Raw genomic sequence first — 26,235 nt, 5'->3', positions numbered from 1 at the left:
TCCATAGTCTTGCTTAAGAGGAATTTCATTTAAGAACAATACCAGCACTGTACTTAATAACAAGAAATTGATAAAATCGATAAGTAATAACTAATACTAAGGGAGGATGGAGGATAAATTTACAGGATCAGGTGCAAGCTTCAGACGGATAGTTCACCGGTCAGATAGATCATCAATTCCGCATTCGAATTGGTCACGTCAATCAACAGACTTTGAAGCAAGTTAACTTTTAAGCCAAATCAGGTTTGGCAAATTAATGAAGAATCTCAAGTTTCTAGACCAGCCATGTCCCAGCAGCAGTTCAGCAATTATGAAGAGCCAGAACAAGACAGACCCAAGAAATGAAAAACAAAGAAGAAATACACGATAAAAGCAAATAAATATTCTCATTCCCTCTGTGCCCCATCTTTTGCGTGCGAAACCGTGAATAAACTCATAAAGTTTTCATAAAAAAATTTCATGCAATTTACAACATCGAACTCCTCAGACTTTCATCAATCACCAAGCTAGGAGCAAAGGCATAAAATACAACTTACCACTGTTATTGACTGGTCTTAACAACTAAAGAACCAAAAGCTCGTAAGTGGTAAGACAACTTTAATAAACGGTATTTGTTTAAAGGAAGTGATCTCAAGTACATATAACAGGGCATACTATGATTGTTTCTTCAGTAGGGTTTTGTTCTTGCAGCAGACGAAGATCATTTAATATGTCATGACTGGTCTCAGTTTTTTGCTTGACAGCCACTAGAATCCCTCCTAGCTCCCTCGGTATCTTTTCAAGTTGAAGTTATTTCAGCTTTTCTAAGTCAGGAACTACAACTATTAAGCAATCAAATAATGGACAAATACGTATAAGATGTATGCATGCATGAAAGGTTGCCTATATGGAAGCGAAATTTAAGCATCCACAGACCACAGCAACTGATTGTCGTGCTGTAATTCACTTCACAGTTTTCTTCTTCCGATCTTTGTTCTCTTCAACAGTAACAGGCTGCGATTGGATATTTCTCCCAAAGCAATTTAAATAGCAATTGCGTATAGCCTACTTCTTCAATTCAAAACTGATGATAGATTATAAGCAAAGATACTGGGGAGCATCAGAAGACCAAATGAAGCTACAACAACTTTGGTTTTGATTTCTACTCAGGTCAGACAAAGCATGCATAATGAACTATAGATAGTTTAGCTTGTCAATAATCAGCTGACATGGGGGCTTTTTTTTTTTTAACATCATCCAATAAGAAACTAACTGACCAATTCATTAGCCACTTATAACTTTGCCTTAATGGTAAGGATCTCCGATCTTCCACTGCCACATCTTGCATTACTTAGCATATTTTCATTTGTCTTCTTCTTTTATTATTATTATTTCTTTACCACTAATAATATTAGGAATTTTGGGAGTTTATCCCAACATTTCAAAATGGAAATCAACTTTAAATAACATTAAACACTTTTTAGAAGCTCATATGCTGAAATAGCTTGATAAAAACAATAAGAACCAGTAGAAAAGGTAAACAAATCAGATCCCAGTAAGATGACAACTAGAACTATGGAAAAGACTAAAGAGACCCAGAATTATGATAAAAACTGAAGCATAGCCTACTCGAATGATTTCAGAATAACTAATCACAATGGAGGAACATCTCAACAATAATGAAATTGCAACATTCTCGATTTTATCATACCTCCAAAACTTAGTCATAATTATCCTGTTCTGTTTTTATTCAAGTCATTTGATGAATTTTCTTATCTGGTCCTTTGCCGAGTCACTTAAATTATCAGAAGACAAGAGGCCAATAAATAACGACAAAGTATCAGCTTCAGCTTCATATCCCTTGCTAACCATAAGGTCAGAGTAGTAGAATGCATTTGATAAGTCATTGTTGACAATATATCCTCTGATAATTGTATTATAGGTACGATCATCAGGATAACAACCATTTTCCTCCATCATTGTCAACAATTGGCTAGCTTCATCCATGAGCCCTTTCATGCAGAAGCCTTTGGTCATAATAGTGTATGTTTTAACATTAGGCTGCAAACCCTTCAATACAAGATCCGAGAAGAAATTGACTGCATTCTCAAGTTGCCCAGCTTCACACAAACTGTCCATTAGGCTATTGTAGATGACAATATCAGGCTTAACACCATTATATTCCATATCTTCAAGTAATTCTATTGCCTCATCAAGTAGCGCATTTTTGCATAAGCTGTCAAGCAATGAAGCATATGTAACAATATCAGGAGAGATTCCATGACCTTGCATAACCTTGAACAATTTACGGACAAGTGGGAGTCTATCAACTTTGCATAGTCCATCAATGAGAGTGTTATAGGTAACAACATCAGGTGTCATTATTCCTTTTTGAAGTATTTCTTGGAATAAATTGAGTGCCTTGTCAATGGTTCTAGCCTTGCAGTATCCATTAATCATAGTGTTGAAACTTACAATATTGGGCTCACAACCATTCTTCGCCATCAAATCAAGTAGTTTTTCCGCATCCTCCATCTGACCACGCAAACAATAACCATCAAGTAAAGCACTGTAAGTTATGACATTTGGAATCTCACCTCTCTCAATCATGTAGTCTAGAATAGCTTGTGCTTCATCAACATTCCCGTCTTTGCAAAACATGTCAACCAGCATGCTGAAGGTGGGAACATCTGGTGCTACATTACACTCCAACATCTCAGCCAGCATATATCTAGCCTCGACCTTGGAGCCGGAGTTGTAGAGACCTCTAATTAAGGAGGTATAAGTGATAACGTTAGGTATAATGCCCTCACTTTTCATGGCGGTGAACAGGTCGAGGCCCTCTTTCAACAGCCTATCCTTACAAAGACTATCAATGATGGTGCTATATATAACAAGGTTAGGTTTGCAACAACCAGAATGCATCCTCTTAAGCAAGTGAAGGGCAGCAGCATTGTCACCAATCTGACAAAGGCCTTTGAAAATAGCACCATAGGTAACAATGTTGGGTTGGAAACCTAGCTTAAAAATTTGATCGAGCAATTGAAGAGCTTGAGGAAGCTTATCACAGTGGATATAGCCATTAATTAAGGTAGTAAAGATAACACAATCACCCTCAAAGGGGTAACCAAGCTTAAGGCTTTTGGCGAGAAGAGAGAAGCCGAAATCAAAGCGGCCCAAATGGCAGTAACAATTGGTGAGAATACCCAATGTATGCATATCGGGTCGAATACCAGATAACTCTAGCTCTCTGAGGAGAGAGATGAGGGTGGAGTGAGGTTGAAGGCGTTTCAATTTAGACATAGCAGTAAACAGTTGAGTGAAAACAATGATAGAAGGAAGGGGACGCAAAGAGATCAATTGATGGAAGAGAGAAAGGGGATAATTGAGATTTGAAAACCCTAATTTACAATGCTCTCTAACTGATTTGAGAAACAACTGACGATCTTCTTTAACAGCATCTCGTGCATTGGAGAAATGAGAGTAATTTCGAAAATGAAATTGAAAAGGGGAAAAGAAAGTACCTTTTCCGCCATGAAAGATTGCAAAGGAAGAAGCAGCTCTGCAACAGAAATTCATAACTGTTGAGTGTTGAGTTTTGAGTCTTCTTCTTCTCACTGAGTCTGAGTGTGTCTTCTTCCAAAATTTTAGTTGTGTGAAAAAGCGTGATTTTGTGAAGGCACCTTCAATTTGGGTAAATGGTTAAAATAACGAGTAAATTTCAAGTTCAATGGAAAGCTAAGTTCGATCCAGAAATATCAGAATCAGACATGTTCTAAATATTTTCTTCTCGCCGTACTTTTCGGTAGTATATTCAGCAAAAAATAATAAGATAATTATTACACAAATTAGAATAATTATTACACAAATTAGTATAATTATAAAAGAAAATGTAGTATATAATCATTTTTCGTGTTTGGATCCTAGAGTTGTAAAATAACTCTACAAGGTAGAGTTTGAGCAATATCAACCATTGATAAAAAAATCAATAGCTCATATATTCTCTTTCCAAAATTCTCCCTATTTTAATAATTTTATCTCATCAAAATCTACCCCTAAATCTTTTCATTCCATCAATATGAGCCCTTGATTTTAAAATGTATGGCTCATATACAACTCTACCTTGTAGAGTTTCACGAAAACTCTGGAGGATCCGAACTCTTCATTTTCTCTCTCTCCAAGTTCTTATTTTGTTTTTCAGTTTTTGTGATATAACTAATATTTGAGTTCGGACATTGCTCCGAATTGGTACTGTTTTCTAAATTTGATATATGCATTTTTTTTCCATTTCTATTAAAATATATTAAGGAAAACTCAACATTTAAAAGGTACAAATATAATAATATGGACACTTAAATCATGATTAAAAGTTGGATGGAGATGGTAATTACGTCATGTATAATAACAAGAGGTCACATGTTCAAATTTTGTTACAAGCTAATTTTACTTTTGTTAATTGACATGACTTACATTGTCACGCACGCCTTTTAATATATTTGTATAGAACAGATAAGCCGACGTTAATAGCAGGTCTAATTCCGCGATAAAAGAGCTCTGTTTCCAATTAACTAATATCCTAAAGCCCCGAGGGCGAGGGCTGCCCCTCCCTCAGATTCACCTCCGGCATCTCATAACCGTATGAAGCAAAAAACGTTGAATTGAAGCGTGGTATGGACCCCGACGCTTCCTTAGCCGAGGTTCATTGTTATATTCGTTGGCTTTGTCGTGCTTTCTCTTGATATAAGCAGATCAAGATGGCCGAAGAAGACCGAGAGAAAACAGCGTTTATCACCAGATTTATTATCCAGTTGAACTTGTTATAGAATATTAGGATAATATTGTCAGTTTCGATATAGTGTGTTTATATGTGGTATATTGTATTTCTCTGTGTTATAGTGTTTTTTTTTTTTTTTGCAAGAGTTATAGTGTTCCTTTGTGATAGTGTTTCTATGTGTTAAAGTGTATTTTTTTTGAGGGGAATGTGTTATATTGTACTTGTTTGTGATATAGTGTACTTCTCTCTTATATAATGTATATATTTGTGACATGCATAGTGGGTTTCTATATATTATAGTAGTGTGGATCCCGATTCATGTGCGTGAACCGGATGCACACTAATTATACTGTGAACCAGGTCCGCACAAGTCGACAATGATGTTCTTTTTCTAATATACTACTTTTAAATTAAACTAAGTGTACCACATTTTTTTTTACTATATGTATACTTTTTTTTTACAAGATACACTAAGCACCTTTTAAATATTTGAACAAAAAATGTATGATTGTGAATTGGGTAAAATCAAGTATGATGATTAAGGTCATGTCCTTTTGCGCTGAATTAAACTAATATGAAGTGAATTGAAGTAAAAATGAGAGAGAAAAATAGTTGAACTGAAATTAAATTAACTAACTGAACTAAAATTAATTGAATTGAACTCAACTGAACTGTAACTTGTCCAAAGAAATAGGGCCTAATGGAGTAGTTTTATAAAATTGAAGTGGAAGCTCAAGCTTTGGCATACACAATTTGTTTCAGCCATGATAAAATCTATTATGCACAAAATGTTTGTTTCAGTCACGAGAAAACATATAGGTAATTTGAGAATTTCATGTGGTGAGAAATACATATGACCATGGAAATCTAGTTGTTCCCGTATGATTTTAGGTTTTAAAGGGCCAGTCAAGGAAACATTGTAAAACCATTAGATTTTCATGATCATATTCATTATGACTACAATAGAAATGTCGTTGATATTTCGATGCTAATTGTTTCACCTTAATGAACCCCTATAGGGATGGTCTCTCCACACCCCCGCCCCCTCAAAAATCTCACCCACATCCCTAATTGTTTTATACCTGCTCCCACTATCCTCTAAAATTCAAGAGTGCATATATTATTCCACCCAAACATACACTTACTACTCTTTGCAAAAAAAAAAAAAGGTTCATAATAATACAATTTTGATTTATTTATAATAAAACTTACTAATATATCCAATAGAGAATGATAGAATAATAGAATAATAGCTCTCGCGAGAGGAATAGAGATAATGAGGTAGAGCATAATAAATGTAATAAATTTGAAGACGCTTTTTCTCTCTGAAATTTGATTTTATTTATCTCTATTTTCTGAGTCGAAAACCCTTAAAATCACCCATACATTCTCCATATCGATTAAAAGTTACACATCCAACCAAATTGATATCAGATCCTCGATAATTTTGATCACAGCTATAGACCAACCATCAGACAATTCCAACCAAATAGTCCCAATATCAAGACTGTAAAGGTGACATGATAAGGAGGAAAACTATCGTTAGAGAAGTGAATCGACAACGAGGGAGAGAAAAATAGCAACCACTGAACGGACGCTTCATTAAGCACAAGTCAGTAGTCACCTAACGCCTAACTCATATCATTGTAGGCATTACAAATCAAACTGGAGAAACATCTCAACAATACTGTGATCATCACAATACATAAAGCGGGATTCTCGATTTACAAGATCTCCATGTCTAGCCATAATTACTTCTTTTCCTATTCAAGTCATTCTTGATGAACTCCAGTAGATGTTTTTGATAAGTCACTTAAGCTATCCAAAGACAAAAGGCAAACAAACAAAGAGAAGTTTGAGCATTAGCTTCAAATCTTTCTAACCATAAATCACCATTATAGAATTATGATATGTCATTGTTGAGAATATATCCACAATATCAGTAAAACAAGTAAATGAATCCCGTCAAAACAATACTTGCACTAAAACAATCAAATCACTAGAAGTAAATTGTAGATTTTTTTTGGTTTGGGGTCCAAAATAGTTATTGTTGCTCAAACTCTATCTAGTGTCCTCCTTAGAGACAACAAAACCTTTGCTCTTTGTTTGTCAACTTCTCGACAATCCTTGATCAGATTAGATAAAGGAAACTATATAAGTTTCTTTTTATGGAAGTAGTGCTTCAGATGCCAGACTTGTAAGAGTGAAGCCACAATACCCACAAGGGACATAATACTTAAACAGCAACTCTAGTGTTTGTTTTTCGTCTTCCTCATTCCTGCTTCTCTGCAAAAATCCAACAAAGCTATCTGTTAACTTCATATGGCAAAACTGTTGTGTCAATTTTCTCATAGTAACGCCCTCTATATTTGGGCAATGCAGCTGATATTCTACAATCCGGAAAAATAAAAAACAAGGCTTAGCACATTAGACAAAGTAGGTGAACAATTAGTTCAAACAGTGCGCGATTATAATATGGCAACACATCTCCAGGCTAACACAAATGATCCACCCTAAAGGTTTTTTGGAGAATGTATCATCCGGTCATTGTATAATGCAAATGAAAAAAGATCAGACTCATCGAATAGAATTTATGAAATTCAGTAAACCAGTTTATCTCCTTTCTTGTGTTGCAACTTGCAAGCATCATCTAAGTACTTGAATATCAAAGGCATAAAGGTGCAGGAGGCATCCTGAATAAGAAGTATGAATGTGTACCAGATATGCATTTACATACCTTCAAAACTATGGAAAAGACTAGAGAGACCGAGAATTATGACAGAAACTAAAGCATAGCCTACTCGTACCATTTCAGAATAACTAATCACAATGGAGGAACATCTCAACAATAATGAAATTGCAAAATTCTCGGTTTTTCCATACCTTCAAAACTTAGTCATAATTAAATTCATAATTATCCTGTTTTGTTTTTATTCAAGTCATTTGATGAATTTCCTTATCTGGTCCTTTGCCGAGTCATTTAAATTATCAGAAGACAAGAGGCCAATAAATAACGAGAAAGTATCAGCTTCAGCTTCATATCCCTTGCTCACCATAAGTTCAGAGTAGTAGAATGCATTTGATAGGTCATTGTTGACAATATATCCTCTGATAATTGTATTATAGGTACGATCATTAGGGAAACAACCATTTTCCTCCATTTTTGTCAACAATTGGATAGCTTCATCCATGAGCCCTTTCATGCAGAAGCCTTTGATCATAATAGTGTATGTTTTAACATTAGGCTACAGACCCTTCAATACAAGATCTTAATATGTACTACCTCTGTTTTTTTAATTGTTACACTTTAACATTTTACACTATTCATAAATTTCACTTTGACCATCGTTTATGATTTATACATAAATAAAAATATAGTCATGTGGGATATTGTTAGATAATCTTAACATGTATTTTATTGATATGTATTTATTTTTTTAATTTTTACAAAAACAAAACTAAAACTATATGTCGTCAAAGTCATGCATTGACATGCGTGAAAAGTGCAAGTGTAACAATTGAAAAGAAACGGAGGAATTAGTTTTCTAGTGAGCTAATGTGGTAACTTGGACTTTCAATTTTGATTTACCCTGCAGCATTGGGAGCCTAGGAATCCATAATTCCAGAGCATGTGTATCCAACATCACAGTTACCAACTGTCTGATCAAGCACTCAGACAATGGGGTCCGAATCAAGACATGGCAAGGCGGATCTGGATCAGTATCCGTTGTGACCTTCGAAGCGATCCATATGGACACGGTCAGAAACCCGATTATCATAGACCAATACTATTGCCTCTCCTCGAACTGCTCTAGCCAAAACTCAGCTATTTCCATCAACACAATTTCATATTCTAATATCAAGGGCACTTATGAGTTATGACCCACGGACACCACCCGTTCGCTTGGCATGCAGCGACTCGGTCGCCTGCACCAACATCACCCTCTCGGGTTTGGAGCTCCTACCTGCATTGTCCACGAGTCCGGTAACAAGTCAGAAGCATAAATTGCAGCCCTTCTGTTGGAATGCTTATGGGAGTAGCTTAGGAGATATGACTACTCCCCCTGTCTATTGTTTGTTGGAGGGTTTGCCATATTTAGATGTATCAGGCAGTGATATTGGACAGTGCTAGGCTCATGGATTAGTAACCAAATTGTACAGAAAGTGAAGTTGTCTTAAAAAAATGGATGTTTAAAGTATGCACATTCCTTTTCTTGAAGCAACATGGAAAAGGTATAACGAAAGTGATTCAACTATATATTACTGTATTAGTAGGATCTAGCCAACTCTACTAGAAATCTAAATTCAAGAATGTCTTTGTAATCAAGTACTAGGTGAGAAAGCTTTGTGCTCCCTTTATGCAAATGATGTGAGGACATATTACTACTATATAATAATAAAATGAAATCATCTTCTACCATTTATATTCTAGGAAATATAAGAAATATTTTCTAACATTCCATATGTGAACACATTTTAGATTCGTGCAGCAATTCATAGGTAGGATAATTCCATCTACCTACTAATCAAATCAACAGAATGTACTATATACTACACACTACCAGTCTAATTACATCGAAAGAATGGATGGGTAGGATAATTCCATCTACCAACTGCTGAAAACGAAGGCGTTCTCTTCAGATGATGTAAGCTAGGGCGGGGTAAGCGCATCGAGGGGAAAAACATAACCTTCTGTAAAGAGCCAAAGGAGATCATCAGGAGCCACAGGCCTAAGGGGAGTGCTATGAATCCTGTTGCATCCATATCCATAAGTAGGAAAATTTCCTACATATGTTTTGCCTCTAGCTTCCAATCATCACATATCACATTTTGACTTCAGTATCACCTATTTTTTTTGGGCATAATCCTATAACTAAGAGATCACTTGGAAACCATTGTTTCAAAGCTAAGGGTGCCATTTGAGTAAGACATGAATCTAAACATATGATTCAATGAGAACTAAGCAGTAGATTAAAGAAATTAAACATCAATCTAATATAATACTTAGTTTTTACAGTGAGCCATGAGGTAGATCTACAGCTCAACTACTTCAATATTCAGAAAACTGGCCCAAAACTTTCCAGAGACATAATTTTAACTCCATGTCAAGTGATCAACTCACACAAACTATCCATTAGGATATTGTAGATGACAGTTGAGTGAAAACAATGGTAGAAGGAAGGGGACGTAAAGAGATCAATTGATGGAACATGGGAACCCAAAATCAAGACGTGTGTACTTAATGCATTCGGACTCTGTTTTGATAATGTTCACCAACGAACAACACAGAAGGAAAACGAAACAACCTAAAAGCCGTGGGTTATTGACATTGCTTCATAAGATGTCATCTGGCACAAAAAGTTTGATTCGAAATTTTCACTATTTCTAATATATCCACAAATATGGTAAAGATATCTTCAACTGCCTCACATTGCAACTTACACAATTCACTAACAACAATGCAGGAAGGAGTTACAGTAAAATTAAGATGAGCCAAATTTTGACCTGCTGCTCACCAAATTCATCGGTGGCCATATTGCAGTGTTCTCCAAGACTAAAGATAGAATCATAAGAGATACGACACTCGACACATCATCTTCCCCGTCACCTGTTCTCGTCAATGATCTGTTCAGATGATTCTACTTCTTTGTTACACTTAAGGCGTGTACCATTAACCATGACTCCGCTTTTCTAAAGATTATCACAGGTTGGAACCTGGAAGAGTCACATGCTTTTCGTAATTTTTCCAATCACCAGATCAAACAGTAACTGACCGGTTGTCAACAAAATGATCAGCTTCTTAAACAAAAAATTAACAGCAACAATATAAATTAATAGCTACACCAGGAAGTGACAGACCAAAGATTAGTTGCTTCGAACCAGGGCGCTGCAAACTGATGAGTTAAAAGAGGTGATCAATCCGAAATTCAATGTAATATGGGTGTGTTCTCAATTAGGAGATAGGATATCATATCATTGTGGATAGAGCCATTGATTAAGGATTTAAGGTTGTAAACATGACACAATGAGGGAATAGCCAACTTGGATTTTGTCAAGAAGAGAGAAACTTAAATCGACAATAACACAGTGAAAGGACGCTTCATCAGCTTCTTCTATGATAGAAACATAACACAATATATTATCAGCAGACATCCAACTTAATACACTGAAGAAACAAACAGCACAAGGACCGGAAATACAGGTCATGAAATAAGATGGTCATGAAGTAGACAAAGCAACTAAAAGCTTAATCTCAAGCCACAGCACAAGTATTCTAACGCCTGACTCGTATCGTTTTAGACATTACAAACAACAAGGAGGTACGTCTCAACTATACTGAGATCTCCCATATCTCCAAAATTTAGTCATAATTACCCTCTATTGTTTTTATTCAATTCATTTGGTGACCTTCCTTAGCCGGTCCTTCTGCTGTTTGTTTCTTCAAGAGGCCAATAAACAACGAGAAATTAGCTTCAACTTCATATCCCTTGCTAACTATAAGGTCACAATAGTACATTGCATTTGATAAGTCATTGTTGACAACATATCCTCCGTGCTTCCGTACTAACTATAAGGTCACAATAGTACATTGCATTTGATAAGGCCTATGTTTCCCACCACTTTCTCAATCAACTTCCGTGCTTCAGCTTTGTCAACTTCAGTTTTATCTTACCAGATAAAATAACAAAAGTTACACATAAGGTTACAGACGGTCTCTTTTTATTAGTAATTGCTTCTGCCACTCAACTGGCTGTCCGAATTTTCCTCTATTAATCTGAAGGAAAGCATCTTCTTTAGCAGGTGCATTAAAAAGCCTATCAAGGTTAAGAGTCTACGCTTTATAGCCAGCATACTCCAAGAATAGAGAAGCCACATTAGTCCAGGGTCCAGATTCACACGATTAGACCACACATTGAATCAATTATTGATACAAAACCTAGCAGCACCTGATAATGGAAGATACTGAGTTAGATGACATCTACGTGACTGCGCCTTCGATGGAAATTAAACATCCATATCATCAGAGCAGACGTAAATGAACAAGATGGCAAGACCCATGTTATACTAGTTTGGGGTGATGAAGCTGGCTTCTTTGGTAATATTGGTGTACATTGAAAAAAAATTGAACCAGAAACCTTCTACGAATCAAGGATCAAACTTCCACTATTGAGAACTTTTCCATTATCAGAGTATTCAACCTGTACTTTTAATAGTACTGGAACATTTTTATCCATTATTTGTGGATAACTTCTTCAACTTGGCAATTGATGTCTGCTTTCAAAGTTCCAAAAGTTCAAAAATCACAAATATTGCTACTCTTACCTGTTTGAGATAAAAACGGTAAAATTTTAGTGGTCAGGACTCAGGACTGTCATAACTATAACTGGGGCCCTGTACAATAATAATGACAGAAGGTTTAGTTACTGGATTATTCTGTTATTAACTCTAACTGATTTAGTGATTTTGTTGATGTTTTGTTATTGATCCTGTTGACTGTTATTCTTGTAACTAGTTTGCCTATAAATAGTTACTGATTAGTTTGTAAATGATTCATCAAAGAGATTAATCAATAACAAATCTCTCTTCTCTATCTTATTCTCTCATTATTCTGAATTGTCTCTCTTCTGTTATTCTCTCATAACTTGAACTAATATCTGGCAGTTGAGCTTAGCTCCTGCAACATTCACCGTCATTTTCAGTAGAGGAGAGAATTACTCCATAGAACTTACGCTGCAACCTCCGTATCCCCATGACTCAACTCAATGCTAAGAATCTAAGCCCATCTATCTAACATATAAGGACAAGTCCATACATGATACATCTAATAATTTTGCCAATAAAGTAACAGCTTTAGGACATTTCATTTCTCATAGGAGGGGAAGCCACAAGGGTGAACATGAAGATGCATAAACATGTCCCCGGGACTCGGGAGGCCGGGACAAAAAAGAAAAAGAAAACATACCAATTTGATTCTTAGAGATGGTCAGTCTGATAGAACGAGAAACATGAAGCCGTGATTAGTCATTAATCACGGCTAGACATGTAAAAAAAACACTGACCTGTCTGAAATTTAACACTGATCTCCAAAAAGGTAAAAAAAGGATTTCAAGCAGAAAGAAAAGCAAACTAATTATAATCACCCAAGTGTGGACTCTGTCATAGACTCATAGTAGACGGAGGAAATAGTACTTGCAACTGAACATCAGTCTTGTAAACTAAGTTTCTCAAACCTGGTAATTGGAACACTAGCTATCTTTAGTTACCACATATGCCAAATGCTGGAAAATCCTTTGTTTTTACTACAGAGGTAATGTTCCAATTTGTTGCAGTTACCACATATGTCAAACTAGTTGGAGCACTACCTATCTCTAGTTACTACATATTTTTGCAATACCAGTGTACCAACATATGTCGAACATAACATTCTTTTACTAAATATTAGTAAAAAGTATATGGTCGGGTGGGGGCTTATATGCATAGTGCGGAAGTCAAAGAGAAATGATACACCAATTGCTTCAAAGGTTTACATTCGTGATTCGCTAATCGTCACTTCCCACACAATACATAAATAGATTGAAAGCTTTTCCTTCCTAATTAGATGTAACTTTGAGTGCTGCACCAAGATAGTTTTTCTCAACAAAAAAAAATATCGAATTCAGAAAAAAAGCATTTCGGTAACAATAACAGAATATTATGGAAAATAATTAGTCTGTTTGAAAAAAATAAATATCAAACACACTGAAGATGGTTATCTAATCTCTAGTGCTGATATACAACTACAGATCAACTATAAAAGTACCTGAATCTAGTTGTTCAATATTCATTTCGACTTCATAACAAATTCTATGAGCTTGCATATACCCTAATAGTCAATTGAACAAATCATTTAGTGTGCCATACATACAAGATGACTAATCAAATAAGAAATAATAACAAAGACGTCAGGTAGTCTGCTCAACCGAGACACAGCTCTTCTGTGAGAAATTACACATATAACAATATAAGCACCTACGGATAACAGAAATCTTATAAGATAATACGAAGAAAATGTTTATAAATCCATCATGTAAATGACATTTGGTAAGACAAAAGCGAGAATTAGTCAGTTCCCATTGTTACTAAAAGGGTACCAAGATGACTGTCCTAAAGAATGAGCTCTACTTGACATGAAAAACGAAGAAACTAAAAGATACAGCAAGATACTCATCCAATGTAGTACTAGATTCCATTAGGCCACCAATACGAGTATTACAGGTAATAACTTAGCTTATATTAATTGATGAATTTCCGCACTTGGTCCTTTGATGAGTCACTTAAGTTATCAGAAGACAAGAGGCGAATAAATAACGAGAAAGTGTCAGCATCACCTTTGAATCCCTTGCTAACCATAAGATCACAATAGTGAAATGCGTTCGATAAGTCATTGTTGAGAATATATCCTCTGATAATTGTATTATAAGTACGATCATTAGGGGAGCAATTGTGTTCCTCCATTTTCCTCGACAATAGGATAGCCTCATCCATGAGCCCTTTCTTGCATAAACCTTTAATCATTGTATTATATGTTATCACATCAGGTTGTAGGCCCTTCAATACAAGATCTGAGAAGAATTTTAATGCATCTACGAGTTTCCCAGCCTCACACAAACTGTCCATTAGGATATTATATATGACAACAGTAGGCTTAACACCATTATCCTCCATTTCTTCAAGTAACGCCACTGCCTCATCAAGCAGCATATGTTTGCATAGGCCATCAAGCATTGAAGCATATGTGACAGCATCTGGAATAACTCCTTGAACTCCCATTTCCTTGAACATCTGGCGTGCAAGGGAAAGTCTATTGGCTTTGCACAATGCATCAATGAGAGTGGTATAGGTTACAACATCAGGTTTCATCCCTTTCTGAAGTATTTCTTGAAACAAGTTGAGGGCCTTGTCCATGTTTCTAGCCTTGCAATATCCATTAATGATAGTGCTAAAACTTACAATATCAGGCTCACAACCATTTTGGGCCATAAGATCAAGTAGCTTTTCGGCATCCTCCATCTGACCACGCAAACAATAACCATCAAGTAAAGCACTGTAAGTTATGACATTTGGAATCTCATCTTTCTCAATCATGTAGTCTAGAATAGCTTGTGCTTCATTAACATTCCCATCTTTGCAAAACATGTCAACAAGCATGTTGAAGGTGATAACATCTGGTGCTATGTTACACTCCAACATCTGAGCTAGCATATCTTTAGCCTCGACCTCGAAGCCGGAGTTGTAGAGACCTCTAATTAAGGAGGTATAAGTGATAACGTCAGGTATAATGCCCTCACTTTTCATGGCGGTGAACAGGTCGAGGGCCTCTTTCAACAGCCTATCCTTACAGAGACTATCAATGATGGTGCTATATATGACAAGACCAGGCTGACAAGGACTAGACTGCATCTTCCTGAGCAAGTGGAGGGCAGCAGCATTGTCACCAATCCTACAAAGGCCTTTGAAAATAGCACCATAGGTAACAATGTTGGGTTGGAAACCTAGCTTAACAATTTGATCTAGCAATTGAAGAGCTTGAGGAAGCTTATCACAGTGGATAAAGCCATTGATTAAAGTAGTAAAGATAACACAATCACGATCAAAGGGGTAACCAAGCTTAAGTCTTTTGGCGAGAAGAGAGAAGCCGAAATCAACACGGCCCAAATGGCAGTAACAATTGGTGAGAATACCCAATGAATACCAATTGGGTCGAACACCAGAGAATTCAAGGTCTCTGATGAGAGAGATAATGGTGGAGTGAGGGTGAAGACGCTTCAATTTAGACATGGCAGTGAAGAGTTGAGTGAAAACGATGATAGAAGGAAGAGGGCGCAAAGAGAGCATTTGATGGAAGAGAGAAAGGGGGAAATTGAGATTTGAAAACCCTAATTTGCAGTGTTCTCTAACTGATTGAAGAAATAACCTATGATCTTGAATAATAGCATCAGTTACAATGGAGTAATTGCGTGAATGAAAATAAAAAGATAAAGAAGGAAAAGGAGTAATACCAGTAGTACCACCATGAAAGAAGGCAGCAAAAGCTTTAGGAGTAAGCTTCATCGTAGTGGTGTTAGACCATTAATCTCAACCCAAAATTGAGATACAAATCTTTATTTTGTAATTGACTTTTTGCACTCTTTTGTTTGTTATACCAATTTCAAAGAGCATTTGGTGTCAATTTGATGTGTTCGATACAATTTCGCATTCTATAGCCTCAGGCGATGTTTTTTGGTCCTATAGATCAAGAAATATTGAGTTCTTTCCTTATTTATATTTAAAAGATGATTTTTTTTTTCTTTTACCATTATTTTGTTGTTGATTTTGAGTTTTGCCACTTTTTAGAACTATTTTTGAATTTTACCATCATTTATGTTAGAGATTTGCGAAAGTTACCATCAGATAACAAATTTTGTCCAGATTTTCGTTTAAGTGGGCCCTATTAAAAGGTTTTTTTTATATAATATCTCTTTTCCACCTTTTGTTCTTCGATTTCCTAATTACAAATTTAATAATTGCTCAAATTTGAGGCCTAAATCCTAATTCTACAAATAAAATCAAAATTAGGCAAGAGATCTCTTGTATGGGCTAAAATTTCTCTATTAGCAATAATCCAAACAAAAGAAATCTACTAAAGAGAGAGCAAAACGACTTAAATGGATCTGGTAGTGTGGACCGGGGGAAAAAGGGAGAAATGATATATTTGGCACGTCACATGTATGAACAAGATTTCATACGCCCTACTACCTTCTTCGATATTGGTAACCATTCTTCTCGCTTGAAATATTTTCTTTTTTTGAACCTATTATTCTCTCCAGACCAACTTTTCATCTTCTTCGACCAAAAACTTATGTTTCGGAACTATGATGAGAATGAGAAATGGTTAACCATTTTCGGATAGCAAGGATTTGTAGAAATTCATTGAGTTATTTTTTAATATCGAGAACTAAAATTCAAGCATATTTGATATTCTTTGTATATTATGCCTTTGATTGTTTTTCAGGTTGTGTTCAATGTGATGTTTATGCATTAAAATTAAATTTTAAGGATTTGATTGATTTTGCTATTTTATGCCTTTGCATGAATATACTTCATGATTATACAATATATACCCCCAAAAAACTCAAAAGAAAGACAAATGTTTATAATGGCATATTAGCACAAGGAGCACTCAGATTCAGTAAGATCCACATCAATGCCAGTAATAAAAATGGTCCTATTTTCTCGATTTGCGTCGACATTGCAGAAAAAGCTTTTATAGGGTCTTGTAGAGAACAACATGATATTATATACAAACGACTTAGTCACTTTTTTTTAGATGCAACATATGATTATTTTAGTTAACTCACCAAAAAGGCAAATGTTACAATAAAAACTGAGGTAATATGTCATATTGTCATCCTAGTAAAAGTCATCAAGTCATCACTCATCACTTAGCTAAGTTGACTTCTAAAGTGATTTGGGGTAATATCTATGAAATTGGGATGACGGAGCCCATTAGATACATAAACTTCCATTGGCACACAAGATTTACAAAAGCTTTCATACTACATACCGATTACCAACTCATTGGCTAAAAACCAAACATTGAAATTTGAGAATCCAGGTTCAGAAATATTACTACACCTCAAACCTCCATCTTTTAGAAGCTATATTTCTATCCTCGCTTGGACAAATGGCCTACCATGAACTGACTTGAGAATATCTGAATTAGGAAGTTAGAAAACAAACATTACCATAAAAGCAGAGGGAGTTTCAGCGACAAAACATCAGATGCTTTGAGAACAGGTGTCCCAAAGCTCTCTATACTCAAGTTGTAGCCATGGATCATATGGAAAACCTCGCAAGCGCTCTTCCATAGAAAGAATACAGCAAATGACATCTACAACATGCCCTTTCTTGTTCCTCTTTGCCAGGACACAGGACATCTCCAGTACCTACTTTAGAAACATCTGGAACAGATTACAGAACTACGAGACACTACATGAACAGCCTCTTCCATCCTGACTCCGTATTTAGATCCTGTATAGTAGGAAAACTAGATTTTGCTGACCTCTTCAAGATAAACTTCAACTGTCTCCTTGGTCTTAGGGACATCTACAATTACTTTACTAGAGGGCAAAAGGATTTCCTCAACAGCTCTAACAACTGAAAAAGCTGGCAGAACAAAGCTGTAGCTCTTCATATAACCATCTCTAGATTGCCCTTGCAAAACATCCTAGCTTTTAAAATATAACTACCTTTTCTCGCAAAAAGAACCTTTTTTCTTCCTGTTCAGAAGCTGTATTGCTCCTCCCAGATGTCCCCTACTCCCTTTGGCAGCTATATTGGACACAGGTCTATGAGATTTTTGAATCATACGATTCTCTTGTAAGACTTCACCAGATCCTTCAGCGCTAGTAAGATGTTTCGCCTCTGCACAAGGTTTGGCAGTATCTGAACCAAATAAGTCATCAGATTAGGAAAATCAGAGTCTAAATGACCAGAATATCCTGAGATGATGAATCTCTTGTTTTGATTCCATCATGTACTACATCCTTCAACCTACAATTCTCATAGATCCATATCACTTTTTGGTGGATGCAAGTCAGTCATGGAGTCCAATGTCGAAATATTGAACTTAAGATTGAACAATACAGAACAATAAATTATCGCAATAGAAGAATAACCACACCAAGGTCATCTTGGTGGTAACAAGTCAACATAAAGCATCAGCATCAGAGGAATCTGACCACAGAGTTCAGTAACATATCAATATGAGTCTATGTTTCAGGCAAAGATCTCTCTTCCCCTCCCATCTCTCTCAGTAGAAACAGTGGGACAACATGAAGCAAAGACACATGGACAAAGACACAATGGAATCATTTTCACATGGGACAATAAACTTCAAGTCTTTAGACAAATGCACTTCGTACAGAAAAAATTTGAACCTGTTCCCAATGCAACCATCCAAAAATCTATAAGAGAGAACTGGGATTTCAACCGGCAAACAATTGCCATATACCCTGTTGATTTAATCCAAGACATCTCAAAAAGTGAGAAGGTCAGCGAATGACATGTCGTATCCCTTCAAAATAAATATTCATACGCCTGCAGCTAAGAACTCTTATGAGTGAGATACGAATACTTCTGCAGTGAAACACAAAGATGCAGAACTTGCTAAAAAAGAGAATACTACATCCTGAAAGTATGAAAAGAAAAATGTCTATACATAGAGAAGGAAGATTCAAATTTCAACGGAAAAGGTTAACAGAAAACCAAAAGTTGAGACCTCTATTTCTGCAGCATATAGAGAGTAGAAGACAAGCAGACTTGCGCAGGTCCCCAAAAAGTAAAGTTTAGTACAACTTTTTCTAGTCCCAACCAGTGTTACCTAATTCGCTAATACCTCCGCGAATTGTGAATTGAGACAAGCGAATCATGGTCGGTTTTGGTTTATTTTGGCTCATTTTGGGTGAATTGCGAATTCAAAAGGCGAATTGGATAGCGTATTAGGTAACACTGGTCCCAACTTCCTTCCATCTTCTTACAATTTCCCAGTCTTTGTCCGGAAAGTATTAAAGACAAGAACCATGAACTTAGGAAGACTTAAGTCTTAAATTAAACGAGTCCAAACATCAGGTCCATGGTCCACCCTCTTCCTCGAGAGAATTCCACTGGCAGCAATAAAGTAATATTTTCTACGCCATATTTCAAACATATAAAGCCACCTAGTCTTATAAAAGTACAATCTTGAAACCATGTGTCTTATAAAAGGTCACATCTGCTCTATGTTCAAGGCAGCGATGCAGACACATTATAAGTGTATTCATACACAAAAAGGATGTCTTCCATTTTCTATAAGTCTCCAAGGTATCATTGCCTTTCCTACAAGCTATGAGGCACTTAATAGTATATTAGTTTTTCTAGAGCATGGAGCTTCAAGCTAGGCGCCTAGGCTAAAGTTCCTAAAACTAGAGGGGAAAACTTCAGAAGAAAAAAAGAAGGAACTGGTACCTTTTAGACTCTCTCCTTTTGAGATAGAGGAATACATTAAATGCTGCCAATCCACCATTCCATTTATGTTCTTGTAATGTTGTCCACGAAAAAGGTACATATCAAATTGGATGAGAAAAGAGCTTCTCAGTTTCCTCCTGCTTTTATAACTACAAGCTACGAGCTGCCTAAGGTCCCCATTCCATAACAAAGGCATTCAAAATGCACTTGTCTAGCTGATCAGCAGAGATAACAAAGCTTGCTTTTGCAGATGGCGTCTCATGCTCAACATTGATAGACATTACTTCGAAAAAAATTATCTAAGAAAGACCATTTCTTATGTAAAGAAGCTCATCTTTTTTCATTCAGCTTCACCCTGGTAGTAGAGATAGTCAGATAGTAACAGATCCAAATAATTTGCTTGTCAGCTTATATCCACCCCAGTAAGTGGTAATTTTGTAGTAAATCAATTACTTACACAGAACTCCCAAGTCAGGCCATATAGATTCATAATTAATCTAACCCGAGGGAAAAGAACGTACAACATATATAGATATTTCACATTTAAACTAAACATAATTTTATGGAGGGGCTTACACCAAAAGGTAGCCGATCATTGATTACAAGCCCCACAAATAAGTGTAGCCAAACAGTGACATAATCCTCGGTCAAATACAGGATGGTGCAGCCATGTAATCTACTTCTGAATATTCTTCTTCCAGTTCTCTATCAATGGGTGGAATATCTTCAAGAAGGGAAATTCAGAAGTCCAGAAGCAGCAAGAAGCATCTAACATCATCAACTGTCAACAAAACAGTGATATAAAAGCATTCAGGCAATTAGCTCTGAGCTAGATTAAGACGTAGAAGATTGGTTATAAAGATGTCCATCGATATCAGGAACAAATCCTTTCTCCATCATTTCCTCCTTAATTATATCATAGGTGATCCTGTTAGGAACTAAACCTTTCTCCAGCATTTCATTTAGAAGCTTGTTTGCTTCTAGCAGCTTGCCTTTGTTACAAAGACCCTTTAATAGCACATTATATGTGACAACATTTGCTCGCTTACCATCTTTCTCCATTCTCATTCTCATATTCATGGCATCCCTGAGATTTCCTTTTGTACAGTAGCCATCAATTAAGGTATTATAGGTCACATGAGTTGGAGTTACACCCATCTGAAGCATTTGATCCAGTAGCTTAACTGCTTTTCTTGTGTTGCCTTTCTGGCAAAGAGCACCTATCCTTATGTTATATGTCACAGTATCAGCTTCGAGCCCAACAACCTTCATTTCTTTTAAGATATCACCAGCCGCCTGAAAATCGTCATTTTTATAAAAGCCCCCAATCAAGCAATTATACGTTGAGACATCTGGGGAAATGTTTCTATCAAACATTAACTTTTGCAATGCAACAGCTTCATCCATCATGCCAGCCTTGCAATGAGCATCAATCAAAGTATTGAAGGTTATAACACTAGGAATTAAACCATTTTTGTCAGCATCTTCTAGCAGCTCTGTAGCTTCTTTGACCAATCCCTTTTTAGAGAAGCCGTTGATGAGGATATTATATGTCATAATATTCGGCTTCAAACCTAGAAGAGACATGTCATTCTTAAACTCTAAAGCTTCGTCAATTTTCCCATCATCACAAAACCCCCTGATCAGTAGGTTATAAGTAATAAGACCAGGCTTCAATCCTTGGATATGCATCTCTTTATAAACCTTCAAAGCAGCCAGCAAGTTTTGATCCTTACAGAACCCATCAATAAGAGTATTGTAGGTGATCTCATCCGGACTAATGTTCATTGACACCATTTCTTTCAAAAGAGCATCCGCTTTATACATCTTTCCAACCCTCGCCCCCTTGCAACACCCGTCAATAAGAGTATTATAAGTGACAACCGATGGAGATAAACCCCATAATTTCATATCCTCCAAAAGATCACTCGCCCGTTGCAACTGACCAACTTTACAAAACCCATTAATTACCGTGTTAAACGTTACAAGATTAGGATGTACTCTCCTCCTAATCATCTCCTTATACACATGTTCCATAATCTTTATCTTCCCTTCATCAACCAAAGCACTTAACAACGGATTACACGACAAAAGTGATAGCCTGAACCCATATTGCCAAGCTCGCCTAACCGCTTCAACTGCCAAACCAACCTTCAAACTCCTAACATATGTCTGAATCAACATATCAACCAACATCGAATCAACCCCAGCAGAGTCACCAAACCTCGACAGAGCATGAAAAATCTCGGAATTCGAGTACTTCCCATTCCTCACAAACACATTCAACAACTTCCTAATTTCTCCATATAATTTCTCACTAGCTAACAAATAAAAAAGCTTAATATACACCTCAATGTCATGCGACAAACCATATGTTCCCTCCAACCATTTAAAATACTGAATAATCACACGTGGGTTAGACTTAGAATCAAACAATTGTTGCAAAATATTATTAGGGTTCGTTTCTTTCAAAATTTCTCTCAATTCTTTCCAATGCTGTTTAGCTATGATCTCAGAAATCGCTGAAATTGGACTTGATGTTTCTGGGATTTCACTAATTTGGGTTGAATTTGAAGTACTAAACAAGTTAACAAATTTATTAAGAGATATGATGGGATAAACAGGGGTATTATAGTGGTGATTAACTGATTTAAGACACCGACGTAGTTGGGAAAAGGCATACATTTCAGCATTCAACTACCGGAATTTAACTTGAGATAGAGAAAATTTACCGGTGATAGGTGGAATGGGTTGGGCAGTGAGAATCGGCTGCAAATTGTTTCGTTTTTCCGGTGTGTGAGTTGCCCACGTTGCCAAACTGCATGTATTTCAGTATTTGTGAATTTTGGAGAAATGATTTTGGCGTTTGTGGCCTCAAGGCTAGGGAAGTCGGATCTTGGGAATATTTTTGTAACGATGGTTAGAGGTGGGAGAATAAGTTATACTTCCTAGGTCTAGAATAGTTGCAACAAAGGGATATTGACGTATCGTGATTCGTGAGACATAAAAAATTTCTTTGTTGCAACTTGTAGTTAGGCTCGTTTCTGAGCCTCTGCAAGAGGGGTGTCCGTCCAAGGCTCAGGAACAAAAAGACCAATTGTTGGTTTGTAATTTGTTATAAATTTAACCTGTATGCATTACACTTACTAAGTAGTATATGGTTAGCTCTTTGGTTAACTGATTGACATAATTATGCCATTGTATCTCCACATCCCTTGTTCGACCCCATTACGTCTTTCTTTTCAACTTTTCTCTTTTTTGGTTTTTATTTTATTTTCTTTTGGATTTTTTCCTTCTTATATAGTGTATTAACTATGTTCCTCTTGCTATTTCATACCCCTTCGATATTGTATAATTCACTTTTATGTTTACATTGTTCATTTACTCTACTTCGCCAATAATATTAATAATTAATAAGAACAAATTTTAACATGAAATGCTATAAAAATTATCTTGATGTGTACATTCAAAATATTATATTTTACAATAATTGTAATCACTAAAGTAATATAGTTAAAGATATTAGATGTTGATAAACTAATACGTTGGTAAAAATGCAAATGTTAAAGTGAAACTGTTTAAAAAAAGGAGGAGCTGCATTGTTGCCTCTTCTTTTTCACAATTCAAACCCAGAAAAATATTAAGTAGTCTAAAGGGATAAAGCGCCAATTTCATAATCCAAATCTCATACTCGAAATGACAACTCGGTGTAAAGGATCACATGATAAATTTAAGAAGCAAGATATGACTCAATTTAGGAAGACAAGTCATAAAAATATATAACCATCAATTTAGTGGGTATCTTATAGAAAATGTAAATCAAATGAATTTAGATTTTATGAGCTAAAAAACATATTCGAACTTTGACCATTATTATCTTTAAATCAATATATGTCAAGAATAGAAGTTGATAATTAATGGCCCATATTTCTTAGTTCGCCCCAAGGCCTCCAATATGTTAGGAACGGGCCTGTTCGCAGCTAAATGAAAATGAAGGAAGTAGTTTATAATTACAACAATCTGCCAAAAACTATCGGATTCTTGCTCATTTGGGGACAGAAGTCAGGAACAGTAGTTTGCATCGAAAATCAACGCCATGTTGTTTTGGGCATAGTTTCGTTCACTTCAACTACTTTGTTTTCATAATTCTAGTTCAATTCATTTTATTGCATAAGAACATAGCCTAATAGTCTAATGACTTTATAAAAGTTTGAACATAGTTTCAGAAGACACTAAATTTTCATTAATTAAAGGCAATACGACATCTACAATAGATAAACATTAACAACGAAATCAAATATAAAAAACTATACAAAAATCTTTTGAAAGGGCTAAGAACCCCAAAATATAAGTTTGACGACTCAACATATTTCTAATTCATTGTCTTTGTACAACTTTTCACTAGTGAATTTGGTGTCCCGCAATTTTGTGATGAAATTTGTAATATTGACTTAGTCGATTGCATACAAATAAAATGATAGTCTTATAGAACCGCACAACAAGCATGTGTATATAATTAACATACATACATTGAATAATCAAATTTCTTCTACAAAATAAGAGAAGTCCACCAATAGATGAGACAAACGACTCTCATAAAGATTAGTTAAACATATGTTGGATAATAAACAGGAAATTGGGACTATCATCACCTAAGCAAGGGAACGACATACCAAAATCGCCCTTATGACTTTGTAAATTCAGTATGTACAATATGATTCCATAATAAGGGGAAAAACATTTGTACAAAATCTGGTAAATAATAGCAAAGTAAATGTAAACCTATTGAAAAAAGTGGTAATACACTATTATCTTGATATTTCACGAAATAAGATGTGAGTAGGAATGTCAATTGGATGAATTTCGTATTCTCGGTCAATTAATTTTGTAAAACTCATGTACAATATATTTATTAATTTACCCTTTTTTTGGCATTTGAAAGGAAGTCTCTAACAAAGTTGGTATGTGATAGAGCAGGTGTAACGAGTGATGAGGCATGTATATATGAGTGGGTGCGCGAAGATGGTTTCTATATATACTGTACCCGTTAGGGAGGGATGAATTTTGATATTTCTATTACCGTAGGTGGTGGGAGGAGGGATGAAGATGAGATTTATTGGCTAGTATGGGCATGGAGGTCTGTACCATCCTTTATAACTACCCCAACTCCATCAACATCGTTAACTCTAAAGGAAAAACAAGAAAATGGTGTGGGTTTTACTTATGTCATAGAATAAAAAAAAAAAGGCATACCTAGTTCCACTATTAGGCTCTGTGAACATAGAATCATTAATTATGTATTCGTAGAATGTAGTTTGTAGTGGTAGATCTAACATTGTTGCAACCATATGAGGTCAATAAAATTTAACTTCACAAAAAAAAAACAATTAAGAAACGTTATAACTTTCACTAAAAAAAAAAGAGATTTGAACTTGCATCTATTGATTTATGGAATTTCAGCCAATGTGGCAGCAACATCATAGGTGATGCCATAAAAACACATTTATACTTAAAGAAATTCAAGTAGGTCCATTGAAACTAGTGCTCATAACGTGGCTTTGTCACTGAGGAAATACGTAGTGGGTATAGTAAAAGTAGAAGAGATAACGAAGTGAACGAACTTTGCTATTTCCCATTGGGACAATAGAAGAAGGTTGGGGCTAAGTGTTGGGACTAGTTAGTGGAAATAAGGAACAAGAAAATCTAGTGGAGGTGAAGAACTCCCACACTCCCGCCATTGTACCAAAACCTATGTCGCACATTTAAATTTTTGGTGTACTGAACTATCAAGAGTCAAGACTATGTTTTGCTCAACTATATCTTACTAATTTGAAACTGTATTTACTCATTTGAAGAGTTTCAAATTGAGAATGAGCAAAACTATATCTTTAAATATACCTAAATACGTAGACTCAACCGATCTGTGGATACTAAACACTTTAGTTCTAGATGTCCATCTTTCAAATAATTCAACAGTACAATTTAGGAAATATGTTATAATTTTCGCATTAATTTACCGTGTATATTTTAGACTTTTATCGTCTCAACGAAGTCCAAAATATTTACTTCATCCCACTATAGATGAAACGGATACATTTGCGATAAGTGCTGCCAGTTGAAATGGGAAACTGAATTGCTTTTGAGTTTGCTGCATGACTCGAGTCTTGGAATTATCTTTGAATGAAATTTTGGCTTATTGTGGAATGAAGGAGGGTGCATTTTTGAACATGCTTGGAGGATGTAATTGATGAAGATGCTAATTTGGACATTTCTTCATTTGTTTTTTGTAGTAATTGCAACTTTCACACTCCCGCCATTGTACTAAAACCTATGTCGCACATTTAAACTTTGGTGTACCGAACTATCAAGACTATATTCTGCTCAACTATATCTCATTTGAAACTGTATTTCCTCATTTAGGGAGTTTCAAATCAGCAACGAGTAAAACTATATCTTTA

The 26,235-nt window shown here is 35.8% G+C and overlaps 3 protein-coding genes across 7 annotated transcripts; all 3 read right to left on the bottom strand.

Moving 5' to 3' along the window:
- Positions 1 to 614: 614 nt before the first annotated feature.
- On the bottom strand, positions 615 to 3,739 carry LOC104890767 (putative pentatricopeptide repeat-containing protein At1g12700, mitochondrial). 2 transcript variants are annotated; one of them, XM_048641787.2, is made up of 2 exons: positions 1,691 to 3,739; positions 615 to 1,063 (listed from the first exon to the last, which is right to left on the bottom strand). In XM_048641787.2, the coding sequence occupies exon 1, from the start codon at positions 3,556 to 3,558 to the stop codon at positions 1,735 to 1,737; it is 1,824 nt and encodes a 607-aa protein (XP_048497744.1). In that variant the 5' UTR covers positions 3,559 to 3,739; the 3' UTR covers positions 615 to 1,063; positions 1,691 to 1,734. The 2 variants fall into 2 exon arrangements, with proteins under 2 accessions (XP_048497744.1, XP_010674659.2); XM_010676357.4 differs by having other exon boundaries at positions 615 to 1,044; positions 1,691 to 3,738.
- Positions 3,740 to 13,788: 10,049 nt separating this feature from the next.
- Positions 13,789 to 22,742, bottom strand: LOC130589397 (putative pentatricopeptide repeat-containing protein At1g12700, mitochondrial). 4 transcript variants are annotated; one of them, XM_057394371.1, is made up of 3 exons: positions 22,510 to 22,742; positions 19,778 to 20,132; positions 13,789 to 18,217 (listed from the first exon to the last, which is right to left on the bottom strand). In XM_057394371.1, exon 3 carries the CDS (start codon positions 15,842 to 15,844, stop codon positions 14,027 to 14,029), a length of 1,818 nt encoding a protein of 605 aa, XP_057250354.1. In that variant the 5' UTR covers positions 15,845 to 18,217; positions 19,778 to 20,132; positions 22,510 to 22,742; the 3' UTR covers positions 13,789 to 14,026. The 4 variants fall into 4 exon arrangements, with proteins under 4 accessions (XP_057250354.1, XP_057250355.1, XP_057250353.1 ...); XM_057394372.1 differs by having other exon boundaries at positions 13,789 to 18,196; XM_057394370.1 differs by lacking the exon at positions 19,778 to 20,132.
- On the bottom strand, positions 20,154 to 22,512 carry LOC104890771 (pentatricopeptide repeat-containing protein At1g09820). The gene has a single exon (XM_057394369.1). The coding sequence runs from the start codon at positions 22,460 to 22,462 to the stop codon at positions 20,612 to 20,614; it is 1,851 nt and encodes a 616-aa protein (XP_057250352.1). The 5' UTR covers positions 22,463 to 22,512; the 3' UTR covers positions 20,154 to 20,611.
- Positions 22,743 to 26,235: the final 3,493 nt, after the last annotated feature.

Source organism: Beta vulgaris, chromosome 4 (assembly GCF_026745355.1).
Source record: "Beta vulgaris subsp. vulgaris cultivar EL10 chromosome 4, EL10.2, whole genome shotgun sequence".
NCBI lineage: Eukaryota > Viridiplantae > Streptophyta > Magnoliopsida > Caryophyllales > Amaranthaceae > Beta > Beta vulgaris.
Note: the sequence above shows the minus strand (reverse complement) of the source record. Positions and strands in the feature narration are given on the sequence as shown.

Bases quoted from the DNA above. Each gene is read 5' to 3' on its own strand.
- LOC104890771 (XM_057394369.1), bottom strand. From the start codon at position 22,462: ATGTATGCCTTTTCCCAACTACGTCGGTGTCTTAAATCAGTTAATCAC.
- LOC130589397 (XM_057394371.1), bottom strand. From the start codon at position 15,844: ATGAAGCTTACTCCTAAAGCTTTTGCTGCCTTCTTTCATGGTGGTACT.
- LOC104890767 (XM_048641787.2), bottom strand. From the start codon at position 3,558: ATGAATTTCTGTTGCAGAGCTGCTTCTTCCTTTGCAATCTTTCATGGC.